The sequence below is a fragment of the Heterocephalus glaber genome, unplaced genomic scaffold, assembly GCF_053883595.1.
Source record: "Heterocephalus glaber isolate CG9 unplaced genomic scaffold, H.glaber_assembly_v1.0 deba00000676, whole genome shotgun sequence".
Lineage (NCBI taxonomy): Eukaryota > Metazoa > Chordata > Mammalia > Rodentia > Bathyergidae > Heterocephalus > Heterocephalus glaber.
Window position 1 is genome coordinate 22,216,118 of NW_028258156.1, and position 25,793 is coordinate 22,241,910.

General features: G+C 42.6%; 1 protein-coding gene and 1 long non-coding RNA gene across 7 annotated transcripts in view; one reads left to right on the top strand and one right to left on the bottom strand.

Moving 5' to 3' along the window:
- The window catches only part of Pik3cg (phosphatidylinositol-4,5-bisphosphate 3-kinase catalytic subunit gamma), a 35,359-nt gene extending 22,271 nt beyond the window's left edge, over positions 1 to 13,088 (bottom strand). For 2 of the 4 annotated variants that reach the window (XM_004839672.4, XM_021253922.2), the window contains exons 1-6: positions 12,910 to 13,053; positions 8,461 to 10,467; positions 5,952 to 6,017; positions 5,612 to 5,837; positions 4,197 to 4,300; positions 1,804 to 1,950 (exon numbers count right to left, since the gene is read on the bottom strand). In XM_004839672.4, the coding sequence (XP_004839729.2) occupies positions 1,804 to 1,950; positions 4,197 to 4,300; positions 5,612 to 5,837; positions 5,952 to 6,017; positions 8,461 to 10,455 (2,538 nt within the window). In that variant the 5' untranslated portion in view covers positions 10,456 to 10,467; positions 12,910 to 13,053. The other 2 variants (XM_021253921.2, XM_021253920.2) reach the window with 2 other exon arrangements.
- The window catches only part of LOC110348027 (uncharacterized), a 133,857-nt gene that overhangs the window by 71,008 nt on the left and 37,056 nt on the right, over positions 1 to 25,793 (top strand). For all 3 annotated transcript variants that reach the window (XR_015449388.1, XR_015449387.1, XR_015449386.1), the window contains exon 5: positions 5,529 to 5,842. This is a non-coding gene — a long non-coding RNA (uncharacterized LOC110348027). The remainder of the gene's footprint in view (positions 1 to 5,528; positions 5,843 to 25,793) is intronic.

A 25,793-nucleotide genomic window follows, 5' to 3' on the forward strand; every position in this document is an offset into this window, starting at 1 on the left:
TGGAAATGCTAGATATGCATCTTTGATGGATGAACAGAACTGTGATATGGGTTAGATTGCACATCTATGATCCACAGCCATATTCTCTAAATGAAAACTCTGTATTAGGCAATATATGACTACTGTTTATGAGAGAAAAGAAGAAAATGGGAATACAATTGGTGGGAAACATGTTTTAGATCTAATACAGAATTCTTGTTTCAGGAAATCGCAACAGCATATCTCACAGAATTAGAAAAAAACAATTCTAAAATTCATTTGGAACCAGAAGAGACCTAGAATAGCAAAGGCAATTCTGGGCAACAAAGGCAAAGCAGAGGTTATCACAATCCCTGACTTTAAATTATACTACAAAGCTACCATGATAAAAAACAAACAAACACGGTAGTGGCAAAAGAAAAGATCTGAGGATCAATGCAACAGACTAGAGGATGCAGAAACAACTACAGATGTACTTAGCCATCCTATGTTTGACAAAGGAGCCAAACACCTTCACTGGAAGAAAGAGTCTCTTTAATAAATAGTGCTGGAAAAACTGGCTTTCCACATGAGAAAGATTGAAACTAGACCCATATCTTTCACCACACACTAACCTAAAATTGAAACGGATCAAAGGTCTAAATATTAAAATAGAAACACTAAATGTACTGGAAGAGAGAGTAGGTAGAACGCTTGAGGACATAGGAGTAGGCAAAGACTTCATGAACAAAATTCAGACCGCATGAGAAATACTACAAAGAATCAACAACTGGGACCTCATCTTATTAAAAAGATTTTGCACAGCAAGAGAAACCACAAAAAGGGCAAAGAGACAACCCATAGAGTGGGAAAAATTTTTTACCAGCTATTTAGATAAAGGACTATTATCTAGAATTACACAAAGATCTCAAAAAAATCAAACCCCTCAAATTTAAAGACCCAGTGCAAAAATGGGCATCTGAAATAAAAAGACACTTATCAGATAAAGAAATAGAAATGGGAAATAAATATATGAAAAAATGCTCAACATCACTGGTCATTCGAGAGATGCAAATTAAAATAACACTGAGATTCCATCTCATTCCAGAAAGGATGGCTGCTATCAAGAAATCAACCAATAACAAGTGCTGGAGGGGCTGTGGGGAAAAAGGAACACTGCTCCACTGCTGGTGGGAGTGTCGACTGTGGAAATCAGTGTGGAGATTTCTCAAAGAACAAAAACCAGAGGTTCCTTTTGACCCAGCTATACCTCTTCTTGATTATCTTCCTGAAAGAATTAAAAACATTACACCACAACGATATATGTGCACCCATGTTTATAGCAGCACAGTTTGTAATAGCAAAATCTTGGAAAGAGCCCAAAGGCCCATCAACTGAAGAAGGTGTGGGTTTTTTATACAATGGAGTACTACTCTGCCATAAAGAAGAATGAGCTTCAGACATTTATAGCTAAATGGATGGACCTTGAGATCATACTCTCAAGTGAAATAAATCAGACATACACAATTAAATACTGCATCGTTTCTCTGGTGTGAGAAACTGAATGTGGAAATAAGGACTGAGATGTATGATGGATGTTGGGAAATGGGAAGAAAGTGTTCAGATGGGAAGGGGAACAAGGGAGGAGGGCAGGAGAAAGGAAGGAGGGGACAAGAAAAAAAGTGAAAATAGAAGGGAAAAAGGAAACAAAGCTTTTGCTTTTGTACAAAGGGGGGGAGGGGCTTTGGGGGGGAATGGGATAAAATAAAATAAAATTTATAAAAGAATCCCTCCAAAAGAATTCTTTTTTCAGATAACTGAAACAGTTCCTTCACATCCGCGTACCTGTAAGATAAGCATGTCTTGGCGCAGATCATCTCCGTGTTTAAAGATAATTCCAATTGTCTCATTGGATAGAGCGGTGGGGTCAGCACATTTAAATTCCAGCCACAGGGGCTTCTTCTTAGAGGCCATCACTTTACACTTCTCAATCTGAAAGGAAATGGGTCCATGTTGCCTGCATCTGACGAATACACGTTGTGGAGACACAAATCCTCTTGTAAAGCATCATTACCACTAGGACAAAGAGTCCTAGATGGAAAATAGTTTTTCATATTTGGGTAAAAATATACAAGGTGTTCTCACTAAATCTGGAAATGCTATGTGACGGCAAATTCCCAATCCTTCAACCAGCGTTCTCAAACTGTACTCCAAGGAGCCCTAAGGGTCTATGGCGATGCCAAGAGGTGTGGGAGATCTCACCCTGACGATCCCCACGGGACCTGGATAGCCCCATCCCCTCCAATTCAGAGCACCTTCACCAATGTCTATTTAAATATTTAGCCTCTCCCTAAAATTTTATTTGTAAAATGAGTTACGGTGCTACCACAGGTAAGGAGCAATCATTGCAGAATTAGATGCAAATCAAACAAGATGAGATTTAACAGAAATAAATGGAAAGTCTGGCACTCAAGTACAACCTTCTTCCTAAAGCACCCCCCCCATAATCTAAAAAATTTAAAATAGGGGAAATGTGGCTTAGCAGTCACTCAAAACCTTAGACATTTTAGCCAAAGATGAATTCACTATGGGTTGAAAATGTGATGTGGTCTTTAAACAAAGCAAACACAATTTGAAAGCTGTATTGATGTGTCCTATTTCCTACTAATAGCTAAATAAAGGACAGTGCATAACATGTGCTTTTGCTATAGAGCCCATATACTGGTAATTGTATGTTAAATTAAACATAAAAGGAGAAGCTTTCCTTTCTTTCCATGAGCTTTAAGTGTTTTAAGAGTTATGTTTTCTTATGCCACAAACAGAACTTGGCAAGATATACAAAGCAACTCTCTTCAGATGCTGGGCAACAGACAGGCAGTGGAGTTCTGTGACCCTGGGAGAAGGGGGACCAATCAAGGGAGCCCTGGGATTGCCTCAGTTTACTCTGGGGGGCTGTTGCTAGGCTGGAGGACAGAGAACGGAGACCTAGACTGAGCCTGTGGTCCCAGTCTGAAATACAGTAACTGATGACATCTCAGAAAGATGAGAGGAAAGAGAAGACAGGAAAAATATTGGCTGAACAATTTCCAAATATGATAGACTATAAATCTATAAGTCCAAGAAGCTCAATAGACCTTGGCAGACAAAAACAAAACAAAACAAAACAAAAACTCAAACCAAACCAAACAAAAAACCCACACTAAGACCCATCACAATCAATTTGCTGAAAACCAGTGATAAAAGAAACTTGTAAAAGAAGCCTAAAGAAAATTGACACATTATGTAGAGAGAATCAAAGATAAAAAGGACAGAGGCTTAGCATAGAAAATATACAGGCCAGAAGAGAATGCTACTGAAAACAAAACAAAATAACAAAACTAGTCAATCTAGAATCCTATAATTAGTGAAAACATTTTTCAAAAAAGGAAAGTGTAATGAAAAGTTTTTCAGATAAACAAATGCTGAAATCATTTATTGTCAGCAGACTTGCAGTATAAAATGTTAAAAGTCAAAGGAAAGCAATGCCAGATGAAACCTGGGCCTGTACCAAGCAATGAAGAGTACCAAAAATGGCAAATATGGGGGTAAATATTTTTAAATGGCTCAAGACAGACTTAATAAGTCTGTTAAACGTATCTTTGTTTAAAGCAAAAATATTAACAGTGTGTTGTGAGGTTTATAACATATACAGAAGTCAAAAGTCTGCCAAAAACAGTACAAAGGACAAGAGGAGCTTAATGGATCTGTTGCAAGATTCTTTCATGTACACACAGTGGCTTGTTATTTGGGCCTAATCAAGAGTGTGTGGGGTTGGGTTGAGACACTTGGACCAGTGGAACAGGATAGAGAACCCAAGTCTAGACCCACACATAATGTCGTCAGTTGCTCTGTGACTCGAGAAGCCTTTTTTGGTAACACTTCTAGAAAAATGTTCTGTACCTTGGTAGTTATACGGCAACATACATTTGTCAAAACTTATTGACTTGTACATTTGAAATGGGCATTTTTTACTGTACATAAAGGATATGTCAGTAAGCTGTTAAACAAAATAGAAAGGAAATTGCTTGGAGCTGAGGCTTTCAGGACTGGTGATCAGAGAAAGGCTTGACAGAACCTGCCCAGGGACTCTGCCTTTTCTGCCTTCTGTGACTTTCTATCTCTGGAGGCGGCGCCCTGGAGAGCATGCTAGACCCTTACAATACATAAAGACCGCATGGGGACAGCCAAGTGATACCTACCACCAGAGTTCCTGCTTTCAGTCCAGGATCATATGGAACTCTAAAGCTCTTTGGGAGATTCGAATTCTGTAGGTTTTCAAGCTTTTGCTTAAGCTGTGAAATAACTGCAATTGTCAAAAGCACACAATTCTGTCAGTTCAAGAAATTCCCAACATTATCTACAACGTATCCGGAGGCTATAGTCATTTGCATTCAACATGTTTGGTCTGGGGTGGAGCAGCAGAAAAGGGGAAACTAGCATTTTGAAGTGGCAAGATGAGTCTGGCTTACTGTAAACAACATAACGGTGTATGCGACCCTCAACAGGGGATAAAAATATGGGATGATGGACAGATATCACACAGCCAGAGAAAGAGGATGTTTTGAAGGTAATGCTAAGGAATTAATAACTGTAGTTTTTTCCCCCAACATGTGAAACTCTGAACGGCTGCCTGATTTAAAAACAAAACTGAATAAAGGTTGGTTAGGGTTCTGTAAGTTTCTTTCAAAAGAGGAAGTTACAATGTGCACAGAAGGTATAACATCCTCAAAATTCTAAAGGCAAAATACATAAAATAAAAATTACTTCCTGGCTAACACAATGGAGGTCAGTACAAATGTAAAATTACTGCTATTATTATTTTTAGGAGACAGCATTATTTATGTACTAGAGAAAAATCAAAGGGGAAAAGTAGAAATTTTAAATATTCAGAAGTTTAAAACACTGGCTGGGTACATTGTGTTGATTGTGAGCCACAGTAGTGGGAATAGGTATGTGGAAGTGAGTAAAAAATATTCCTCGCTTCAAGGTTCAAACAGTGTGTCTGGCCAGAAAGGTGTGCTAATGACTATAATTTAATGTAGTTTCAATTTAAACTTATGGCACTAGAGGAGAGATTAATTTTCCTAGGACAGGGACAGGATGATGATAATGAGGAAGAGCATCTGTGTGTGTGCATGTGTGTGTGTGTGTAAAAGTAATATATGTACATATATATTACTCTGGGATATAGATGTATATGAAGAGATGCAAAAAATTTAACATAGCCTCTCAGTAATTTATTACTTTAAGGGACTGAAAATTTGAAAACTATGTGTACATATTCACAGATGGGAAGAAAAAGGAACAGATTTGGAAATCACTGGTCTCTGTGTGTCAAGCTGTCCTTAAAGATGGCATCTGAAATCTACATAGTGGTTTTTAATTTTTCAAAGAGCTTAATATTTATGATCATACTTCATTATTAAAAATATATAATTCTACAAAAATCATTAACTTGCAGAAGGAGAACTGTAAATCTGCTTGCTCCATGCACACAAGAGACTAAAACATGTGTTCTTGGCTGCCTTTAGGAAGATACAACTTGGCTTCCTGAAGGAAGAATCATAACAGTGATGGCATTTGGAAAGAGGACCAAGGAAATGCGGCCCCGTACCCTGGGCACTGACGTCGTACTTCTCAGCAGAGAGGGATTTGATGTCAATGGTGACCCTTTGCAGCATCTCAATGACGTGGACCTGCTGGGCCAAGTCCTGCAGCATGGCGGTGCCACAGCCCCTCAGATAGGCTTCCAGGATGACGGCAAACCTCTGCTGATAGTGTCTGGACTGTGCTATCTCACTTCTCAAGAACCAAAACAAGAAGTGACCGATTCTTTTGTTCTGAGGTGGGTACAAGAAGGTTGAAATTATTATGACGAATGCCATGTGGTGGGTCTCTCAGACACCCCCTGGTGACCTCAAATGTCATGCTATTATCAAAACAGAAGTACTTACTCTTAAGCCGCGCTTCAGCAGAAACCTGGCCAGGGCACTGTCATGGTAGGGTTCAAATTTCACAGCCTAAGGAAAAACACAGGGCATTGTAGGACTGCCTTCGGTGTGGGTAAATCAGGAAGAAGGACTCGGAAAGAACCGGGGTTCTCCTCGCGTGGGTCCTTATGGCCAGTGTGATGAGACTTAGCAATCACACTCAACCTTTTTTCTCAGAATGCACGTAGGACCAGAGTGAAGCACTTGCTTATGATCACAGAGTAGCTGAAGACAGCACTGGGATCTTAGAGGCCAGAACTCTGGATTCACAATCATGTGCTGTTGGGAACTTTAGAGGTGCAGAGCGGAGGGCATTTTCTCCTATTAAGGGATGATTTGATTTATTGGAAGAGTAAGGGGAAAGATGGAGATGACTATAACAGATCCATAAAGCGGGAGGTCAAAAAGGTGTCACAAAGAAAACAGACAGTAGACATCTAACAACAAAACTAAGCAATAATAAATAAATTTACAGGGTAGGTGTCATGTATAAACCTGAAGAATGGCTTAAAATCAAATATCTTAGAATCTTCCTTTTATAAATAGAAAGAGTTTATCCAGTTTTCTCAAGAACAGGACACATTTCCATCCTCGTTTATATTTTGGGATTTGGGGTCTTCTTGATATGATTTGCAGTGCTTACTTTGGTTTTCCAGCTTGGAAATGAACACTGAGTTCTTAATGTTTCAATTATACCCACGCTATTCAGCATGCTTTTTATGGGTGTGGTCACATACGTGCCATTTATAGCTGTATCTAAGGCCTTAATTCCGAGAGTGTGGTTATTTGGTCACCAGTACTCACTTTAAATATGTTTTAAGTTTTTAACCCAAATGTGACTCTTTCTGACCTTCATGTTTCACTTCTGTAAAGACAGTGCAGAATTCAACTGGGAGACCATTTTCATCAAGAATGAGTCATTTAGTTATATCTGAGAATGTCTCAAGTCATTTTATAAATGACTACTCTGCTTCAAATTTAAGACCACAGTTCACTGTTAATATAACTTATTGACCTCTTTCACTTGAAACATTTCCAAGAAGAGCACTATTTATCTTCTAATTTTGCAAAGTTTACTTGTAAAAATGACAATGAGAAATAATTTATCGTAGCCTTGGGATCTGAAACAGAGCTGATGCAAATTTGCTTTATGTTGGTTTTGTTATAGAGAGCGAGAAAACTGCAGATTCTTTAATTATTCTGAATGTTTTTAATGTCAAACCAGTATCTGAACTAGTGGGCAGAAAACAATATTGGATATATTTCATAGGTAAAAGTGAAAGCTAGATTTAATACTTCAAGTATCTAGCTAATGGGAAGGTGAAGATTCAAAGTTAATATCCAAAATGCTTATTGGAAAACTGCAGGGACTTCCTATAAATATAGTTTGGCTTCTAAAATTCAGCCTGGTTAATTCTAAAGACCTCAGGCCAAACATCACCTACTCAGAATTGTCTCTGGGTCCCTCAATTAAAATTAAGTGTCCCTGGCCCTCTGTTTTCTCAGAATACTCTATAGCCTTCCCTAAAGCACTTGTCACCATTTGTTATTAAACGCGCGTTTGTGTGTGTGTACTCATTTAATGTCAGTCTTTTTAGTACATGCCAATGAATAAACAATCAGGTCTGTGCTGTAAAATCACATTGTTATTCTAATTCCTTTACTTCCTTCTCCTTGTCAAGCAATATAATATCATTTGAGGACTGCATTAGGGTGCAGGAGAACTGCTACTTCTTGGTTCCTTAAGTTTCTAGCTAAACCTCAGGTACATCACTTAGCATCTTGGGACCCCAGGGAGTGTCACGGAACCCTAGTGGAAATACAGTTCCGTTCCTTTCTAGAGCAAGGAGTTTTCAAAATTCCAGCCAGACATGAGATGCTATTCTATAAACTGTAATAGACACAGGCATAAAGTAATTAAGCCCATGTTATCCTGACACCAGATTGATGTAGGATATCTGGGGGCAGGTAAAGGGCCGGGCCTGGAGTCAGATCTATGTTTGAATTCTTGTCTGCTTCTTTCAAAGTGTGTGCCCTTGAATGTATGACTTAGCCTTTTTATGCCTAAATTTCCTTAGGTACAATCTGGAAATGCTAATTTACTGGTTGGGAGAGTTAAATGAGATAATAAACAAAAAGCATGTAAATCACTTGGAACCCTGGCACAAGGAAGCATCTGATCAGCTCAATCTATCACTGAAATAATGAGAACAAAGTATTCTCTGAGACAATTCTCTTAAAAAGCAAAGTACAGCACTGAAGTATTTAAAATGCTCATCAGCAAACCCTCAAAGTAAGAAAGTAAATGGAAGAGTTTACTATGTTTCTGGGGGGCGTCATCAGATCTATTCTGATATGCAGGAAGCAGAGAAGAAAGAGTATATGATGAGGACTGAACGGGGTGCCTGTGTGCATGCAAATACATTCCTTTAAATAAATAAGGGATGGTTCTGTTGCTGACACAACCCTTTACCTGCACCAGCTGCAGAAGGTAATGCAAAACATCATCGTCCTCCAAGCTCTCCAGCTTCTGAACTGCAATGGCTCTGACGTTTTCATCTGAAAAGTTGCAGTCCAGAAGTTGCATCGTTAACCCAACATCCAAAGCACTCTGATCCCAGATCTCCCTCCTGGCTAACAGTTGGTATGTTTTGGCCACTGTTTCTTGCTCTCCCCACTTCACTGAGCTGAACAGCTTAGGATATGCTTTTGGGTGCTTCAGGCTTTCATATCTAAAGTGCCAGAGCAGTTCTTTGTCCTCTGCTGTGAGAGGATTGAGTGGATCAGTAGCTATGATCTCTTCCAGTTGCTTTCGAAGCTGGTTGGGCATTTCGGCTCGCACTCGGTCCCCTTCAGGGTCAGGGGTGGGCTGATGCTTAGGGAGTGCTATTGGGTGACAGTAATTGTCCAGAAGGATGGAGATGGACATTGAGTTCTCCTTGTCTGGGTTAGTTGCGGAGGTGAGCTTGTCCGCATTGAAGCTCCCTTGGTCTTCTCCCTTCCCGGGTATCTGCCACATGTGCAGCACGTACTCCCCGTGTCGCAGGAGGAAGCGGTGGTCTATCAGCAGCAGGTTCACGTAGTAGAGAAGCTGAGCTTTGCCCCTGGATTCGGAGCCGGGGGTTTCTGCAGGGGACTTGCCCGACTGCCCCGGAGCTTTGCCGCAGTAGATCTCGAGGTTCAGCAGAGCCCCCTTGGGCAAGTCCTTGATTTTGATGCTGAACTCAAGCCACACGTTCCAGAGCACCTCCTCTGTGAAGGGTTTGGCACTGGTTCGCCGTTGGCAAAGGACCTGCTGCCCATGCTGGATGTTGGCTTCCACAAAAACTGTGAGGTCCGCGTTCCGGGGCAGGACGGGGATGTCGATGCCTCTGATCTTGACCCTGAAGTTCCGGTCACAGTCCCACAAGGACACGGTGAACACGCTCTCGTGGTCCTTGCCGTGGATGGTCAGCTGCTCATGGTAGCCGGTGACACCCGTGCAGTCATCCACGAGGGGCCACTCCTCTTTCCTTACCTCGTCCAAGGCTGGGTCCGGGGGCGTGTCCAGCACCAGGTGGATCTCTTCTCCATTTTTGAGGCAGTGCCTCAACCACTGGAAGTTTTTGATGGGGGTGTCCCCCACCAGGTATTCATCCCGGCCGCAGACGCGCAGCACGAAGTCCTGCTCGCTCTGGCTCTCGGGGATGTCCATTAGCGACTTCTTCCTGGCCATCTTGGCGAAGAAGCTCTGGAGGATGCTGGCGGGGGTGTCGTCAGCCGAGACCTTGATGGTCTGGCTGGTAGTGCTGCGGTGGATGACGATGAAGATACAGTTGTTGGTGATCTTCTTGGACAGGTACTCCGGGAGGGGCTTGGATGTCACCCAGGGGTGCATAGCGTAGAGCCTGGCGTCGCGGCTGGCCACCTCGGCCATGCGCGGCGTCACCAGCCGGCGGCGCGCGGACTCCAGCTCGTCGTCGTGCACGTTGCTGACGTCCGTGACGTCGTAGCCAATGAGCGCCGTGAGCTGCCGCTGGAAGGCCAGCGTCTCCTCCGAGGGGGCGTGCCGCTGCACCAGGTGGATCTGCCCGGGGCTCTGGTGCAGCACCTTCCAATATTGCAGGCAGTCCAAGGTCTGCACCACCTGGTACTTATCGTAGATCTCATACCACTGGCCCTTCTTCTGGTACAGCAGGAGGAAGTGGTCCGGGCCCAGGCGGTGGTAGAAGTCGGCTGCTGCGCTGGTCTCCAGCGCGCGAAACCACACCTGGGCTTTCATCTGCTCCACGTTGCCGTGGCCCGCCACGTGCAGCAGCACGGTTTCAGGGGTCTTGCTGTGGCGCTGGCTGGTGGGCAGCACGAACTCAATGGGTACGAGCTCTGTGGAGGACAGGCTGGAGGCCGCGCTGCGCGGCTTCATCCTCCGACGCCGGCGGAGGTTGTCCTCCCTCAGGATCACAGGAGGCTCAGAGTTCTCCAGCTCCATGCCCCGGGAGACCTGGCAGCGGAGAAGCAGAGAGCTTTGTCACAGAAGGCCTTTCCTTTTGTGTCTTCCTGCAAGATGGCAGAAGAGATGTCCTAGACTGACCTGCACGAAGGGACCCAGGGGGGACCAAGTGCTTGGAGCTGAAGCGGGACAGCAGGTAGGAGTCAGGCTTTGGGGTCCAGGCACCTGCACCTTGGCCCATCTTTTACTATTTGTCTCGGTGACTTGGGCTGTTTGACCTCTGTTCCCATTTCTTATCTGTCAGATTAGTTGGTGATACCTCAGAGGGTGGAGGTAGAGGTTTAAAAAGGCAGTATACTGGCTTGTATGGGCAGTGGGTTTATGGGGGTCATTGTTGACTGGACTTTTGTATGTGCTTGAAAATTTTAATAATAATAATAATAATGATAATAATAATAATAATAAAAAAAGAAGTTGGGCATGATGGCGCTTGTCTGTATTCCCAGCACTCTGGGAGCCTGAGGCAGGAAGATTGAAAGTTAGAGCCCAATTTAATAACTTGGCAAGATCCTGTCTCAGAAAAAAAAAATGGGCTGGGGATGAATGAGCTCAGTGTGAAGGCCCTGGATTCAATCCCCAGTACTGGGGGAGAGGGGGTAAGGGATCTGCTAGGACAAGTAAGACACTCACCTAGCATTGTGCCTGATATGGCCCAAGATGGTAACTGTTCTCAAGCATGTACTGAACCCATAGATGAGTGAAATACTATAGTTAAGGATCAAGTCCTTGTTTAGAAGATATAACATGAGAAGCATCTCACTTTGAAAACAAACGTTAATTTATTTCCTTTGCTCATTCTCACACTTCTTCTCTAACCAGACACTTTACCCAACTATGCTTCACGTTCTCTATTTTCAAACTGTTTGGATCTACTCACTAGTCAACTTCCTGTCTTTTTTTTTTCTTTTCATTTTTTTCTACTTAAGAAAGCTAGTCATTTCATTCGTAAAACTCCAAAATACCAGAACTGATACATTTGCAAATAAGACTATTTAAAGATATATAAAATTTTGAATTGTGCAATGTGTAAATATTCTAGCTGTCATTGCTATGTTAGGGCAGTATCTAAGAGAAGACAGGCAAGGCTGTCCTCTCCTAATATGAGCATCTAGCTAATTTTAACTTTAAGCAATTCATTTAAATCTGGTTAAATCTGCTTCTGCCTCAGTGGAGGACCTACAGAATGGAGGGAAAACTTTCTGGACTCCAGTGATCTATTATTTTATACCCCTAACTATTATTTATTTATTTAGGGGATCGAACTCAGGACCTTGTGCTTGCGAGGCAGGCGCGGTGCCACTGAGGTAACTCCCTGGCCCACCCCTATTATTTACCTTCTTTCTTGCTCCAGTATTTCATCGCTACATAAAAAATTCACATTTGTTCTCACTAACTTATCTACTCTTTATGCAAATGTTTAATAAGTACCTCCCTTGCACAAAGCATTTAAATATACACCTGACACACTTCAAATAATGATTGAAATGCAAAAATTATTAAAATTGGAAGGTGAATACTAAGATTTTTATTTTAATATTTAGTATCACCACATTGTAATATATTCTAAATAACAGTCAACTGTTGAAACAAAGTTAATGTTTTAGAAAATATCATTTATTCTCTTAAATAACTAATGTTAATGATGGTCATTATTATTTAGTCCCCTAAGAAATAGTGGAACATTTACTAGATACTAAAAAACAGAGTTTCATTATAATCTAGTAAAGACAAGTTTCATTAGGTCTAAACTTACGTTTAAATCTTGGCTTAACTTCTTTTTAAAGTTAATATTTCTTCTCTTAAAACATGATGAAGTTATACTTAGTAAGTACATGAAACCAACTGTCCCAAACAACTGTCTCTTGCAGCTTAAAACATTCACTTTGCTCTTTTGCTACATTATAGGGTAACTAACAAGAAGAGAACTCTAAGATACATTGATATTGACACTGAGTTGAAATAAAATATGTTCAAAGTGAGGCAGTACACAAATATACAAGGATATCTGCCTCCTTGACACCAAACAATCATGTAAAATACAAGATGCAGAAGAAAACAGGCTGAGCAAATACTCACTGGTTTCCTTCATGGTCGACTCTATGCTTCGTTCTCCTTTTATGAAAAGACGTTAGAACCACCCTAAGTACAGTAATTTCTAAGTGTGCACTTGTAAGACTACAAAGCCTGAGTCTAGGCCCTCCCTCTTCCTCCCAAACAAAAACAAAAAAGAACTGATGCACCTGCAGGAACTATTGCCGGAACACCGTGGATAGCCACAGTCTTGGCTGGAATAGACAAGGAAACACAGACATTCAGTGGTCAGACCGTATTGAGAACCAGCAACAGTTGGAGATAAAAATATGCTAGCTGGGAAGGAGGTGTCACTGTTCCGAGACAGACCCAACAAAGGGCAGAAATAGAAGGAGGCAATACCTGAGAGAGCAGTGGAGGCGATGATGCTGAAGGATCATTTGTTTAATTTCTGAAAACAAAAATTCAGACCTACCCAGGGTGCCTCTCAGTTCTTCTGCTTTTCTGGGGCTCCCTTTGTATCCAGATGCAGAGGAGGTATTGCAGTTACCAGGAAGGAAGTTTTAACCAAGTTGATTATACATGTGATTGCTCATTTTAGAAGTGTCAGAAATGCATTTCCTGCTATAGCACAGAGACTGAGAGCTGGAGGATGAGCCGTGTTTGCCTTATTTTTCTTTTCACTCTGAATTAGTTTTCCAAAAAATGTCAGAGACTGAGACAAATGAAAATTATAGGGATCCAGATCAAAAATGTAGGAGAAATAAACAAACGAGTATTTTTGTAACTGGTTAAAGGAGAAGAAAAAACCTCATGGTCACAATATTAGACAACTTGTTAGGAAGAGTTTTAAGAGCTAAATTAAACCTGTTATCCTCGTGAGAATCCAGATGCACTCTGGTTCATATGCTATGAGGAGGGATGGGGGAAGAGAAACCCAGTGATCTAGAGGACTGAGTAATCGGGTTGGATGTTTTCAAACGCAGTGTCTGGGAGTACACTTCCTTAACTTGGTAAGATTTCTCTATTTTTTTTTTCCAGGGCTTAAAATATCACAAGCTCAAACTGAAAGTCCTGCCTTGAGTGCGTGTGTTGGTGTATGTTGAGGGGGGAGGCTAACTGTGAGCAATGATAACTTTACTGCAGACAAAAGAGAAGGTTGCTGGTATCCTGGGGAGATGGAGGGGCCGAATACTGTCAAGCATCACACAGAGAGCCATTAGGTGATGAGAACTGGCTCCCTTGGGAGTAGAGAACACACTGGGAAAGCCATCTGGAGCCACTTTTATAGCAGTTCTGTATGTTCCAGGTGACCTCATTCCTTCTAGAACTTCCAAACACACTCAGATCCTGGACCACTGCTCCCTTCCTTCCAGTCCGAGCCTCTCTAAACCAGGGTTCATCTTCCACTCTGGATTACATGGGCTCTAGCAGAGCTCCAGGGGCAACCAGAAGGATGCAGTCCTCACAAGTCTGCTGGAGTCCATATCAAGATAAATGATGGTTCCACCTCCCTTCATATAGATTCCTACAGCCTTAACTTTTTCATAGTACTCTTAATAGTTGCCACCAGCAGGAAAAGTCACTTAATTCAAAGGCCGCCTTCCAAATATTTGGAGGGTTTTTTCCAGCTCTCCAGAACGTATTCCTATGTAACAATATTCCCTTGGATGCTAGTAGCTTTAGAAGCCTCATCAAGTCACAATGCGGGCGTTTGCCAAGATGAATATGTGGGAAAGTTCAAGTAGTAGATTTGGTGGGAGGGCTGACCTCGGAGGAACCAGGAGCTTGGCTAGTCCCGCTCCCCAGACCGTTCAGTAAATTCCTTAGATTCCTTCACTGGCTGGTTGGCAATGCACGTGTACACACACACACACTCGTTATTCCAAAGTGCTAGACTCAGGCTCTTGGGTCTCTGTTTCTGAAGGAACTATGCAGACATTATGCAGGAACTGTGTCTATTTTCTGAATAAACTTGCAAATACTTCAGGCTTTATGGGTGATTTGAGATTAAAAGTACCCAGATCTCCCCCAAACCTAATATAGTCATTAAAATTTGCCTATGTATAGTGACTATTCCCAGAGAGAAGTAATGGCAAGCCGCTCTTCCTCTATGTGGGTACTTCCTCCACACAAGCCTGTCTGTACTGTAAGAATTTTTCTTCCCCACTATTTGTAGGTTAAAAGACGCTAAGGCGTCCTCAGTATTCTGTTGTTTAATGTTTCTTCATTTTTTTCTCTTCTGTGGATTTCCATATCTGTACCACTGTGTTTTATATATAGTAGACATATAAATCATTTTGGGTGGAAAAATAGGCTGACTTTCTACGTTACCTCTAACTGTCACAGGAATGACGAGATGGAAAATATTGGAAAGCAAAAGCACATTAGGACATGTCAATGATCAAGAAGCAGGTTAAGAACCAGTTATTTGCTACAAGGAAGCTTTTTTCAAGGGCCGTCAGAAAGATTATTTATGTCTAGTTGGAGAGACAACATATCGTGCAGATGCAGTTTTTAATCATTCAGATGAAAAAATATGAGCAACGTGATCACCAAGCAATCCCAGTGGCTTAACTGTATTATAAAATGTAGAAAGGCATTTTAATCCAACATAACTATTTAGTTCACCTTCATAATCTTCCTTTGTTTCTGGGTACAGAAGCAAACCTTTATGGTCCAATACTTTTTGGTCTGTGTTTGGTAAGATTAAAAAGATGCATCCTGGTATTATAGAAACATTATTATTTATAATAACTAGGTCTATTCCTGCTCATTGTTTGGGCCTAGGATAATGCCAGCTCATCTCTTTCAGCTTCCTAATCTATAAAAAGGATGATAACCACCCTATTTATTACTAAGAAATTGCTATAAATCTTCAATTTTCTTTTTTTTTTGGTACTGGGGGTCGAACTCAGGTCCTTCTGCTTTCAAGGCAGGCGGCGGAACCACTGAGCTAAATCCCCGGGCCTAAATCTTCAATTTTCAACAGGAAGAAAAACCTTATAACCGTGTAAGGCATTGTGTTAGATGCTATAGAGTCCAGGTGTCACACACCAACAACACAGCATGTGGGGGAAAAAGAGGCTGGGCTATTGTGTTTCTTTTTCAGAGAGAGGAAAACTTTCCCAGAAGCCTCTTGGGTTCTCGTGTCTTGACCCAGAACTGTATTAAGTGTTCATCCTACCTCAGCCAGTCAATAGGAAGAGGGGTAGAATTGCACAAATGGTTTAAGCTCATCAGGATTTACCACAACCCTGAGTTCCCAGCTGGTCAGGGAATGGTGTCCACCAGAATTAAAGGACAGGGCTCAGACAGGAAGGACATTGGAGGCCTGTAGGAGACTCTGCCATAACCTTAAACATCACTAAGAAGGCAGGTTGTCATCATGTCATGTGTGTAGAGGGGAAGCACTCTAAATTCTGAGAAAAGAAACTACAGGAAATCAGTCATTGTCAGTGCAAACCTAGGGTTTATAGTTAGGTCCAGTGTGTGTGGGACATTCCATTTTCTTTCTCCATTCTTCTTAGCAGAACATGGTTATCAAGTACATTTTTCTTTTCTTTCTTTTTTTTTTTTTTGATACCAGGGATCAAACTCGGGACCTTGCACTTGCGAGGCAGGCAAGGACCACTGAGCTAAATTCCCGGCTCTAGTGGATTTTTCTTGATTTCCTTGTTCAGTTAAACTTTACAGTTAAACACTGTAGAAATTTCTAGAAACACTTTTTTTCTGTAAATTGATTTTTAGAAGTCCAGATTCCCTAGCATGCTACATTAGAATTCTTATCTGTCCTTAACTCTTTGCGTTGTCTTCCAAATCATTTCCACAACACAATGGTGCTGATCTCCGCTCCCACACTGGCTGGCCCCCCACACTTGTGCCTCTGTGCCCCGTTCTCTCATCCCATTCTCTCTCCTTCCCTTCCCCATCTTTTCAGCCTGCTTTGTCAATACTTGGATGAGTAGCGTCCTCTGGGAGGGCTTTCTGGTGCAGGAGGGCTGGAGTTAGGGAGGATTTTCCCACTGGTAACCACCCCAATAAAAGTAACATCACCGCCACAGAAAGACACCCTTCTATAGCTCTGTGTTTCTTGCGTGCTTCAAAGTACTTCTACGTGTTCATTCATTTAATCCTCACACCATCCTCAGGAGAGGGCCACTGTGATGATCTTCATTCACAGATGAGGAAAGCAAGCTCAGAGAGGTTAAGTGGCTGCCTCAGGCCCCACAGCCGGCTGGCAGCTGTCATGGTAATGCCTCTGGGGGGGTGGGACATGGGACAGCTGTTTACTCAGCTGCATCCTCCTCAGATGCTTGAGCTTTTTGAGATGACTGACTGCTCTGCTGATCGCTCTGTTCCCCAGGGCTTGGCACAGATGAAGCTGGGGACTCAGTAAATACTTACAGAACCATTGGTAGAGGGTGTCTCTTTTTGAAAACCATTAGATTCTTTTGAATTTGTGGGACTATATTGAGTCATGTTCCCAAAGCTGTCCAGACCAAGCAAAGCCCAGACCATCTCTCCCACTCATTAGACCACTTGACTGAAAACCCTGCAATCTACCTATCTCCTTTTCAGATGTCAGGACGTGGAACTTGGGAGGACAATGGTGCGCTGAGTGTGGAATCTAGGAAGGAACTGAGCTTTAGAGAATGCCCCTTTGCAACCCTTCTTTGGGTGCTCTTGCTAGTGTTGACTGAACTGTAAGATCAAAGACCGTCTGTACCAGGTCGCGGCAAGCAAGATCTCCTCACCTATAAGGCCTTACTCAGATCCCTGCTGTGAGGTAGGAGATCAGGGCTGGGACAAAGCAGACTACCAACCTGGTGGAATGTGTCAGAAGTCATAGTAACTCACAGCTAAATGGTTAAGTGAGATGTTTTCTAAAAAAGAGGAGAGGTGCGCAGAACCTGGGACCCAAAATGACTCCAGGCTCAGGCTCCTGAGCACTGTTCCTAATCCTTCATTTGAATCCAGCACTGTTTAAAGAACTCTTAGAAGACACTGTTCCCAATCCTTCATTTATATATGCGCAAGACCAATCAAAATACACGGCTCCTGATTCTTCAGTTACGTGTGCAGAGAGGACAAACTGGTAGGACAGTTTCTATCTGGGTGAGGCCAAGTGAGTTTTCGTTAGGACAGTTGTCTCTCTTATGCCATATTGTCATGAGGTGGGGGCCAATTCAGGTATTCTAGACACTACAGGTACCTTTCCCTTTATTCTCAAGCCGACGAGCCTCCTTCTCCCACCTGGCCCCTGCCTGTGGAGTATACCTTTTCCGACCTTCAGTAAGTCTACACCCTCAATGCTTTTTCTGTGTGTCTTGTCCAGTTCTTTGTTCAGGACACCAAGGACCTGGAAAGAAGTCCAGGTACCATCTGGTTCCTGTTTTCAGATTTGCAGCTGCAAAGAATTTTGACTCCATCGGCTTATACCTTTCTAATCTCCCTGCCTGTCTCCATCTCTACCTTAGTCACTTTTTCGTTGCTGGGACAAATACTTGACACCCACAGTTTAAAGGAGGAGAGGTTTATTTTGCTCACATTTCAGACCATAGTCTGCTGGCCCCAAGGCAGGACAGCTGGCAGGGGGCCCTGGCAGAGGTGAGCTGCTCACCTCCTGGTGGCCAGGAAGCAGAGAGAAGGGAGGAGCTGGGGAGGGAGATGCGAGATGCTCCCTTCTGGGTCACACACCCAGTGGCCTGCCTTTTCTGACCAGACCCCGCTTCCTAACAGTCCGTCATCAATAAAGCCCCCCATAGCCCAACCACTTTCCAAAAGCCCCACTTCTGAGCACATGAGGCTTTGGGGGAATAGAGGTGATCCTAATGGAGACCAGGCTGTAGTAAGAGTAAGGTCTCCGGCCAACTGTGGTTCTCCCTTCATGGGATTTTTCCTGTCCAAGGGCATTGCTGTGGTTTCTGGTAGAGTGAAAGATATAGCAGACCAGCTAGGATGGAGCCTGCTGTCAGAGCCCTGGTGCTGAGGCTGCAGGAGACATTATCATCGGAGCTGCTCCACAGGCCTTCCTCAGAAACACATTTCCTTCCAAGCCTAGGTTCTCATCCGAGTCTGGCAGCAGTCACATGCTGCTGGAAGGAAGCCAAGAGGAGGTTCAGAGAAAGGGTGCAGGGTGCAGGCAGGGGCTGGGACTGGGGCTGCAGGGGATGCTGGCAGACGGCCTCTGTGAACCACGGCCCAATGTGGCCTTCCTGTGTGGCAGTCAGGGACCTTGGGGCTGAGCTGCAAAGGAGATCTGGTGGACACCAGGCGAGCAGTCCAGGAAGGACAGGGCCTCTGTTTACCTGCCTTGATCTGTACCATACCTGGGAGGAGCCCTCTTCACCTCCAAAGCTGCCGTGCTGTCTGGAATGACCCTGTATGTGGCTGTGTCATCATGTGGGGAGGTTCTGCTGATGGGGAAGTGCCCTGCTGGGTGTGTCACAGGGTGGACTGGAGTGTCTGTTCCCCCCCCACCCCCCAGATGCGTCCCGGAGCAGTTTCCCTTCTCAGTGTCCCTCCCCTCTCCACCTCCCTTCCTTTTCTTTTAAAACAGCATTCCCTGGCCTGGAGGGGAGGGGCTGCTGACTCACTTGTCCTGTGGTCTCAATGAGATGCTGGCTTCACTGTGATCAGTTTATAAAGTCATCAAGTTGCACAGTGATGGTCACTTTCCTGTATGTGTGTGACACGTCAATAAAAGCTTGAAAATTAATATGAATGGTATTACTTATACATGCCTAAAAGTTAAGCCACTTTCCATGTGCTCTTAAATAATTTTGAGTGTTTCTGTCCCCCGCTTCCGCCCTGGTCTTGGTGACTCCTGTACATGTGAAACTGGATGTTTCTGGGTGATGCCAGTTCTGATAGGCCTGTCTTCTCTCATGAGCTCTGACCTCTGTCTTGTCACTCCATCTTTATGTTAGTGGGAGGGCCATGGCGCTGAGCAGAATGTCATGAAAGGATCATGGTCACTCGTGGACTCGGAGGGAAAGGAATCGCCCATCTAAACTGGGAGTCTGAAGCAGTATGCTGTCCTTTCTAGCTGACCCTCCCAGCTGCCAGTCTCCATAGCAATGGCAGAGAAAACAGAGGATTCCAGTAGACAGAGGGCATAGGAAAGTGAGTTTTCGCAGAGGGAATTGTGTAGTGCAGCCAAAGCTTAAAAGAATAAGTGAGATTCACTTCAAAAGTCCCACATCTAGGCCAGGTCCAGGGAGGGTGGCCTATGGCCAAGTCTTGGGGCTCCTGACAAGAGCATGGCAAAAGCATGGCCTTTGTGTTTCGGGAGATGATAAATAACTAGGAAGAAATGAACTGGGAGCATGGGAATGGAAGAGGGGGTCAACTCTTACATCTCTAAGGTTCCCTCTGCTTTCTTTCTAGATTAACACTGTATTAAGGTATGTTTAGTTTAGCACGCTGTCTCCTCCAGTTTTATCCATTCACATAGTTCCCTGAGACAATAGTCTTAATGTATTCATTAGGGTGCGCCAGGTGCTGATGGCTGTGACACTCGAGTGCTTTATTTCTTTCTCCCGAGTGGTGCCATGCAGGTTAGGTAAGGGAAGTGCTGGTCTAAGACTCAGTCAGGTGCTTCTGCTTTCCTCTTGAGCCTTGGGTGCTCCACAGAGTCTGATGATGGCTCACACATCGTGTGGCCACTTTCTGTTGCCCGGAACTCTGTCACATGACTCACCTAACCATCGGAGTGATTGGAAATACAGCCTATCTATGTGCCCAAGTGGAAAAAAATATGTTTATCATGAGGTATTGTAGATAACAAAAATTAAATAAATGTGATAAAAATCTAAGTATTATCTACATCTAATTTCATGCATCATGGACTGTTTCTATCACAAGACACTTAGAATATGGCCCTCCAGTCATTATGCAGTCATTGATGCTGTGATTATATCTATCTCTAAACTGAGTTGTGGGGAGAAGTAAAGGCTTCATAAAGGCAGAAGCTGGCAGTCTGCAACAATTCCTCTACGAAGTGGAGTTCTTCCTTCACTTGCCAGGAAATTCTGTCCTAATCAGGCAGCCCAGGTAATCCAGAGAATATACATAAGGAAACCAAGAGAGAATTGTAGATAGCTTGTCACTGTCAAGGCCAACCCCAGATTTTTTTTTTTGTACATGCACACTCTTGGAGTGTTTTATTATTTTCTAATCCATTAAAGTGTACTTATTGTAATAATTTTTTTATTTTATAAACTTTAAAAATAAAACTGTTAAAATAAAATGTTTGTTGTCAGCAGGGTGTGACTGTTTGGGTCATGTAGTCATTTGGAGAACAGGCTGACAGGAACGGTGCCACCTTCGAAATATGGTTTTCGAGGTTACCTTGGGCATGGGCATCCATCCATAAGGTGATCATGGAGGCCAGTACTGGAGGTTTTAAGGGTGGAGTCTGAAAGTCCTAGTGTTACTCTCATCTACACTACGTTGATCAGAAATCGGTCATTTGCCTACATCTATTGAAAGGCTGGGGGTTTGAGAAACAGCCCCTTTGGCAACTCTGAAGTGACCATCTGAAGATGTGTGTGTGGTGGGATGGTGGGAGTTTGCTCACAGGCTCTGGTGGATAGCTAGTCATCTCTGCCACCGCGGAGCCGCCAGCTCCCTTTTCTTCAAACCTGCGAATGGTGCAATGGTGCTCTGACTCCGCCCAGTTAGATATACTATACAGACGATAGTTTTAAGAAAACAGAAGGAGCTCTTGCTTTAATATAATGGTTCCAAAATAATTAAATGTTTTGTTGGTGGTGGACTGATAACATAAATTTGTTGGATCGATAATGTGAGTTCCAGACAGGGATTATTATGTGGCGGCAAGGCCAAAAGAAGACAAAAAGCAAAGACAAGGGAAGCAAGTAGTCAGTAGGGTTGGTCACAAATACTCTAATTCTTCTCCTATGAGCCAGATCTAAGACCAGATTTCTTTTCTTTTCTTTTTTGGTACCGGGGATCAACTTGGGTCCTTCTGCTTGCGAGGCAGGCAGCGGAACCACTGAGCTAAATCCCTGGCCCAAGACCAGATTTCTATATACCCCCTTTAAAGTTAGGGGTAATAATATGCTTGCTTTGACTAATGAAATATGAGCAAAACTTGTCATAATATACCCTGTTTCCTTCCTTTTGTTTGTGGAGAACTTAAAAGCAGCGTGTATTGTCAGCTGGACTTCTAAAAGGCTCGGATCAACAGAATTCCTCTGCTGACCCAGGCTGGATAGGTCTGTGAGCAAGAAATACACCTTGGTGGGTCAAGTTGCTGAAATCTTGAGTTGCTTTATAGCAGTAATCCAATTTAACATGTAATAACAGGTTAAATTTCTTCTTCAACAAAATAGGCTAACTTAATATGTTGGATCAGATTTTACAAGGCTAATTTTTATTCAATGGAATTTAAAATCTTTTTGGTGGAGATTTTTGCTGAAATCAACTTTACATGTTATAAAAAGTTCTATTTATCAAATACAGTGATTAAAAATTATTTGAAAGTGGTACTCTAAATTTCTTCATTATATAAATATCAGAGAAATAGCAAACATGTAATGGTCAAATCATATACCTTCATTCAGAAAGTTAGCATGTTTCTTTTACCAGAAGCTTTTAAATGAGATTTAATTTTCAGGTTTTAGAAATAGTTTATAAGTAAAAGTAAATTATATCTCTTTGTCTTCATGAAATTGTCCTCCTTCCCCACAGGGGTTCTGTGTGGTTTTTCTTAGAAACTCCTCCTTCTTAATGGTATTGAAATAATGAGAATTAATACCAGAGGGACTTTTATTTCTTAGGTCTCCTCAGTTCTGCTTTGAAAATGATACGATTACCATATATGACTATCTTACTTCCTTGTCACTAAGGTACAATGCACAGCACCCAAAACTTAAAGGAGGAAAGGTTTATTTTGGCTCACCGTTTATAGAGGCTTCAGTCCATAGTTGGCTGGCTCCAAGGCAGGGTGGCATGGCAGAGGGCATCGCAGAGGAGAGCAGGCGAGAAGCAGAGAGAAAAGACTGAGGAGGAGGAGGAAGAGGGAGACAGACCCACCTAGGCTGCACCTCCCCACATCACATTCAGCCGTGAACCCCTCAGGGACTGATCCACTGCTGAGCGCCCCCCCCCCCCGCCCTGGTGATCCAGTCTCCTCCCCACAGCCCCACCTATGAGTGCTGGAGGCTTTGGGGGACATCTGGATACAAACCATAACAGCAACTGCTAATGGTGATTGTCAGTTTGGCCAGTTTAAGAAACACCTGGCAGTTTAGTAAAGCACACTTCTGGCATGTCGGTGGGGTTGTTTCCAGAGACAGTTGGCATGCAGGCCAGCAGACTGAGGGGAAAGCCCATGCTGATTATGGCTAGCACCTTCCAATAGTCTTGCGGCCCAAATGAAATGGAAGGGGGTGAGGGGGAAGTTGGCCTGGATTTATTTGCAAAGCTCTATTCTGCTTGAACGGTTTATCTTTTGCTACTGTCACTGCTTACGGATATCAGACTGCGGCTTCTTCAGGCTCTCAATATGCACTCAGCCAGTGACTCTCCAGGGAGCTTCCAGGCCTTCAGTTATGGACTGGTGATTTGATTCCTCTTGTTCTGTGGCTTCCAGCTTCTTGGACTGAGCAGCTGTTGGGTTCTCTGGCTTTCCAGTGTAAAGACAGCTGCTGTGGACTGGCCTGCCTCTGATCCTATAAGCTTATCCAGTAAATCCCCTTGCATAATTTTATGTCTATGTCCATGTCCGTGTCCATGTCCACGTATCTATCTATCTATCTATCTATCTATCTATCTATCTATCTATCTATCTATCTGTTCCTGTAGAGAACTCTAACCAATACCATGTTTAAATTGGAGTATCAGAGGCAGGGCAAAATGGCTAATATCCTCCAGTGATCCTCTCCCCAGAGGCATGACAAGCTGAACATCTGTTCACACATCAGTCTACCTACACAAGAGCTAAGGAAATAAGGTCAGAGACCCGTACCATCTGCTCTTAGTATAACAAAATAAAAAGACATATTGAAGAAGTCAGGAAGGAAGAGTTGCCATGATCACCCCTTCCCCGCCTCCAGGCAGCCAGTGTGGAGATGTTGATGATGTTGACCCTTCAACTGGACAAGTGACATCGGTAGGAAAGGTGTAGGGCTGGGGATTTAGCTCACTGGTTTTGCCACCTGCTGCCCAAGCACAAGGACCTGAGTTCGATCCCTGGGACCAAAATAAAAAAAATAGTAGTAGGAAAGGTGTAGGCAGAGACAGAGCCCCTCAAGTGTCGAGCTTGTGGACCAAGGAAATAATGACACTTCTGGTAGAAAAGGGAAATCTGGGAAAGGAGTCCAGTTGAAGGTCAGCATTTTCAACGTCATTTATTGCATCTTGGGCTCAAGACTTTAGAAATTTATTTATTTATTTATTATTTTTAGACTACACTTGATCAACTGCATCCATTCTGTATTTATTCAAATGAATCAATATTTTACTTTGACTCTACAGATTTGCTGACAGCAGATGTCAGGATAAATCTAGCATATGAAAGAAATGACTGAAAATTTGGTAATTTTGTGAATAGACAGTTTTAACTTATTCTTTAGATTCTGAAAGGTTTATGCAAAAGCTTTAGAATCTTAAGGCTTGTAAACAGAAGATACACTTTAAACATGTAACAAAACAAACATGATAATTAAATTCTTATTAAAGATAATGTGTGAAATAAATAATGAAATTTTAACCTCAGTAATGAATTCCCTAGAAAGAGCTTTAATTGGCTTCAATACAACTACCTTTTAAAATGTTTATAAATTACCACCTAGCAAAATGCCCTAAAGTTAGCTATTTGTTTTAATGTAACTTTCTTTCTGAGTTAATGTTTTCTTAATTGCTAGTTTAGAAATGCCCTCAGTCTGAATTAAGCTCTGCTCAATCCCACCCATAGATAATCCTCAGATATTACTTCTCAAATTGTTTTGTATATATATACACACACACAAAATATGTATATATTTTATATATATATAAAATCCATATATATATGTATGTATTTTAAATCAGAACATCCTCTTTAGCTCTCATATAAAAGAGTCTTCTGGGCTGGGGATTTAGCTCAGTGGTGCCTGCCTCACAAGCACAAGGTCCTGAGTTCGATCCCTGGTACCAGGAAAATAAATAAATAAAATAAAATAAAAGAATCTTCTAAGCTTATCACTCACTTCAGTGGGCCACATCCTTACTAGTACATTGTGTATAATATTTTGTATGTAATTATCCATGCTAGTGTTTTATGCAACAACATTCAAAGAAGGTGTAAGCTATAAGATCAATTTAAAAACTTTAGAAAGAAACGTAGAGGAGATAAAGATGTATACAGTAGAAATATTGAAGAGTGAATTTTAGGAACTACTGCAGTTAGGGGTAGGAGAAGAAAAATCTAGCTATTTAAAGAAATAAAGAAATATATAAAGAATCAGAAGAACCTTATTGTCTTGATCCATTTGGGCTACTACATAACAAAATGCCATAAGCTGAATAGCTTTAAATAACAAATTTATTTATCATGGTTACATACATAGTCCAAGATCAAACCATCAACAGATATGGTGTCTGCAGAGGCTGGTGAGTGCAGCTTACAGATTAGTAGATGGCATCTTCTAGCTGTGCCCTCACGTGTCTGAAGGGCAAGGACAGATCTTTGAGGCTTCTCTGATGACAGTATGAGCTCCATTATGAGAGTTCTTCTCCCATGACCTAATCACGTCCCAAAGGCCCTACCTCCTAACACCTCGGGGTTACGATTTCAACAGAAGAATTTGGTGGAGGGGCTGGAAGTAGGGACACAGACATGCAGACCATAATACCAGTATCAGAGAAGCCAGAGGAGACAAGCTTTCTGGGAGAGAGTGGAGGTGGATGGTGGGCAGTCAGGTCAGAGGTAGCAAATGAGAATGCGGAACAGCTCACTAACCTCCAGCAGGAAGTATTTGGTCCTGATGTGGAGAGAGCAGTTTCGGGGTGATGGGTGTCCTGGAGAGAAGAGAGTGAGAGAACAGAAGAAAGGGAGTAAAGACAGACTGCAATTTTAAAATCACCTTTAGCCAAGACCTCACAGCTGACTTCCCTGAGATGCCTCATTTACTTCAATTAATGACGAGCAAACTATTCATGTCTGCAAATCATACTCCAAATGATGACTTCATATTGTTTCCATTAATTACCCATGGCGGGAGCTCATTAGCTGCTGAGTATACACTAATGATCAGCCCAAGTAGTTGCAATTA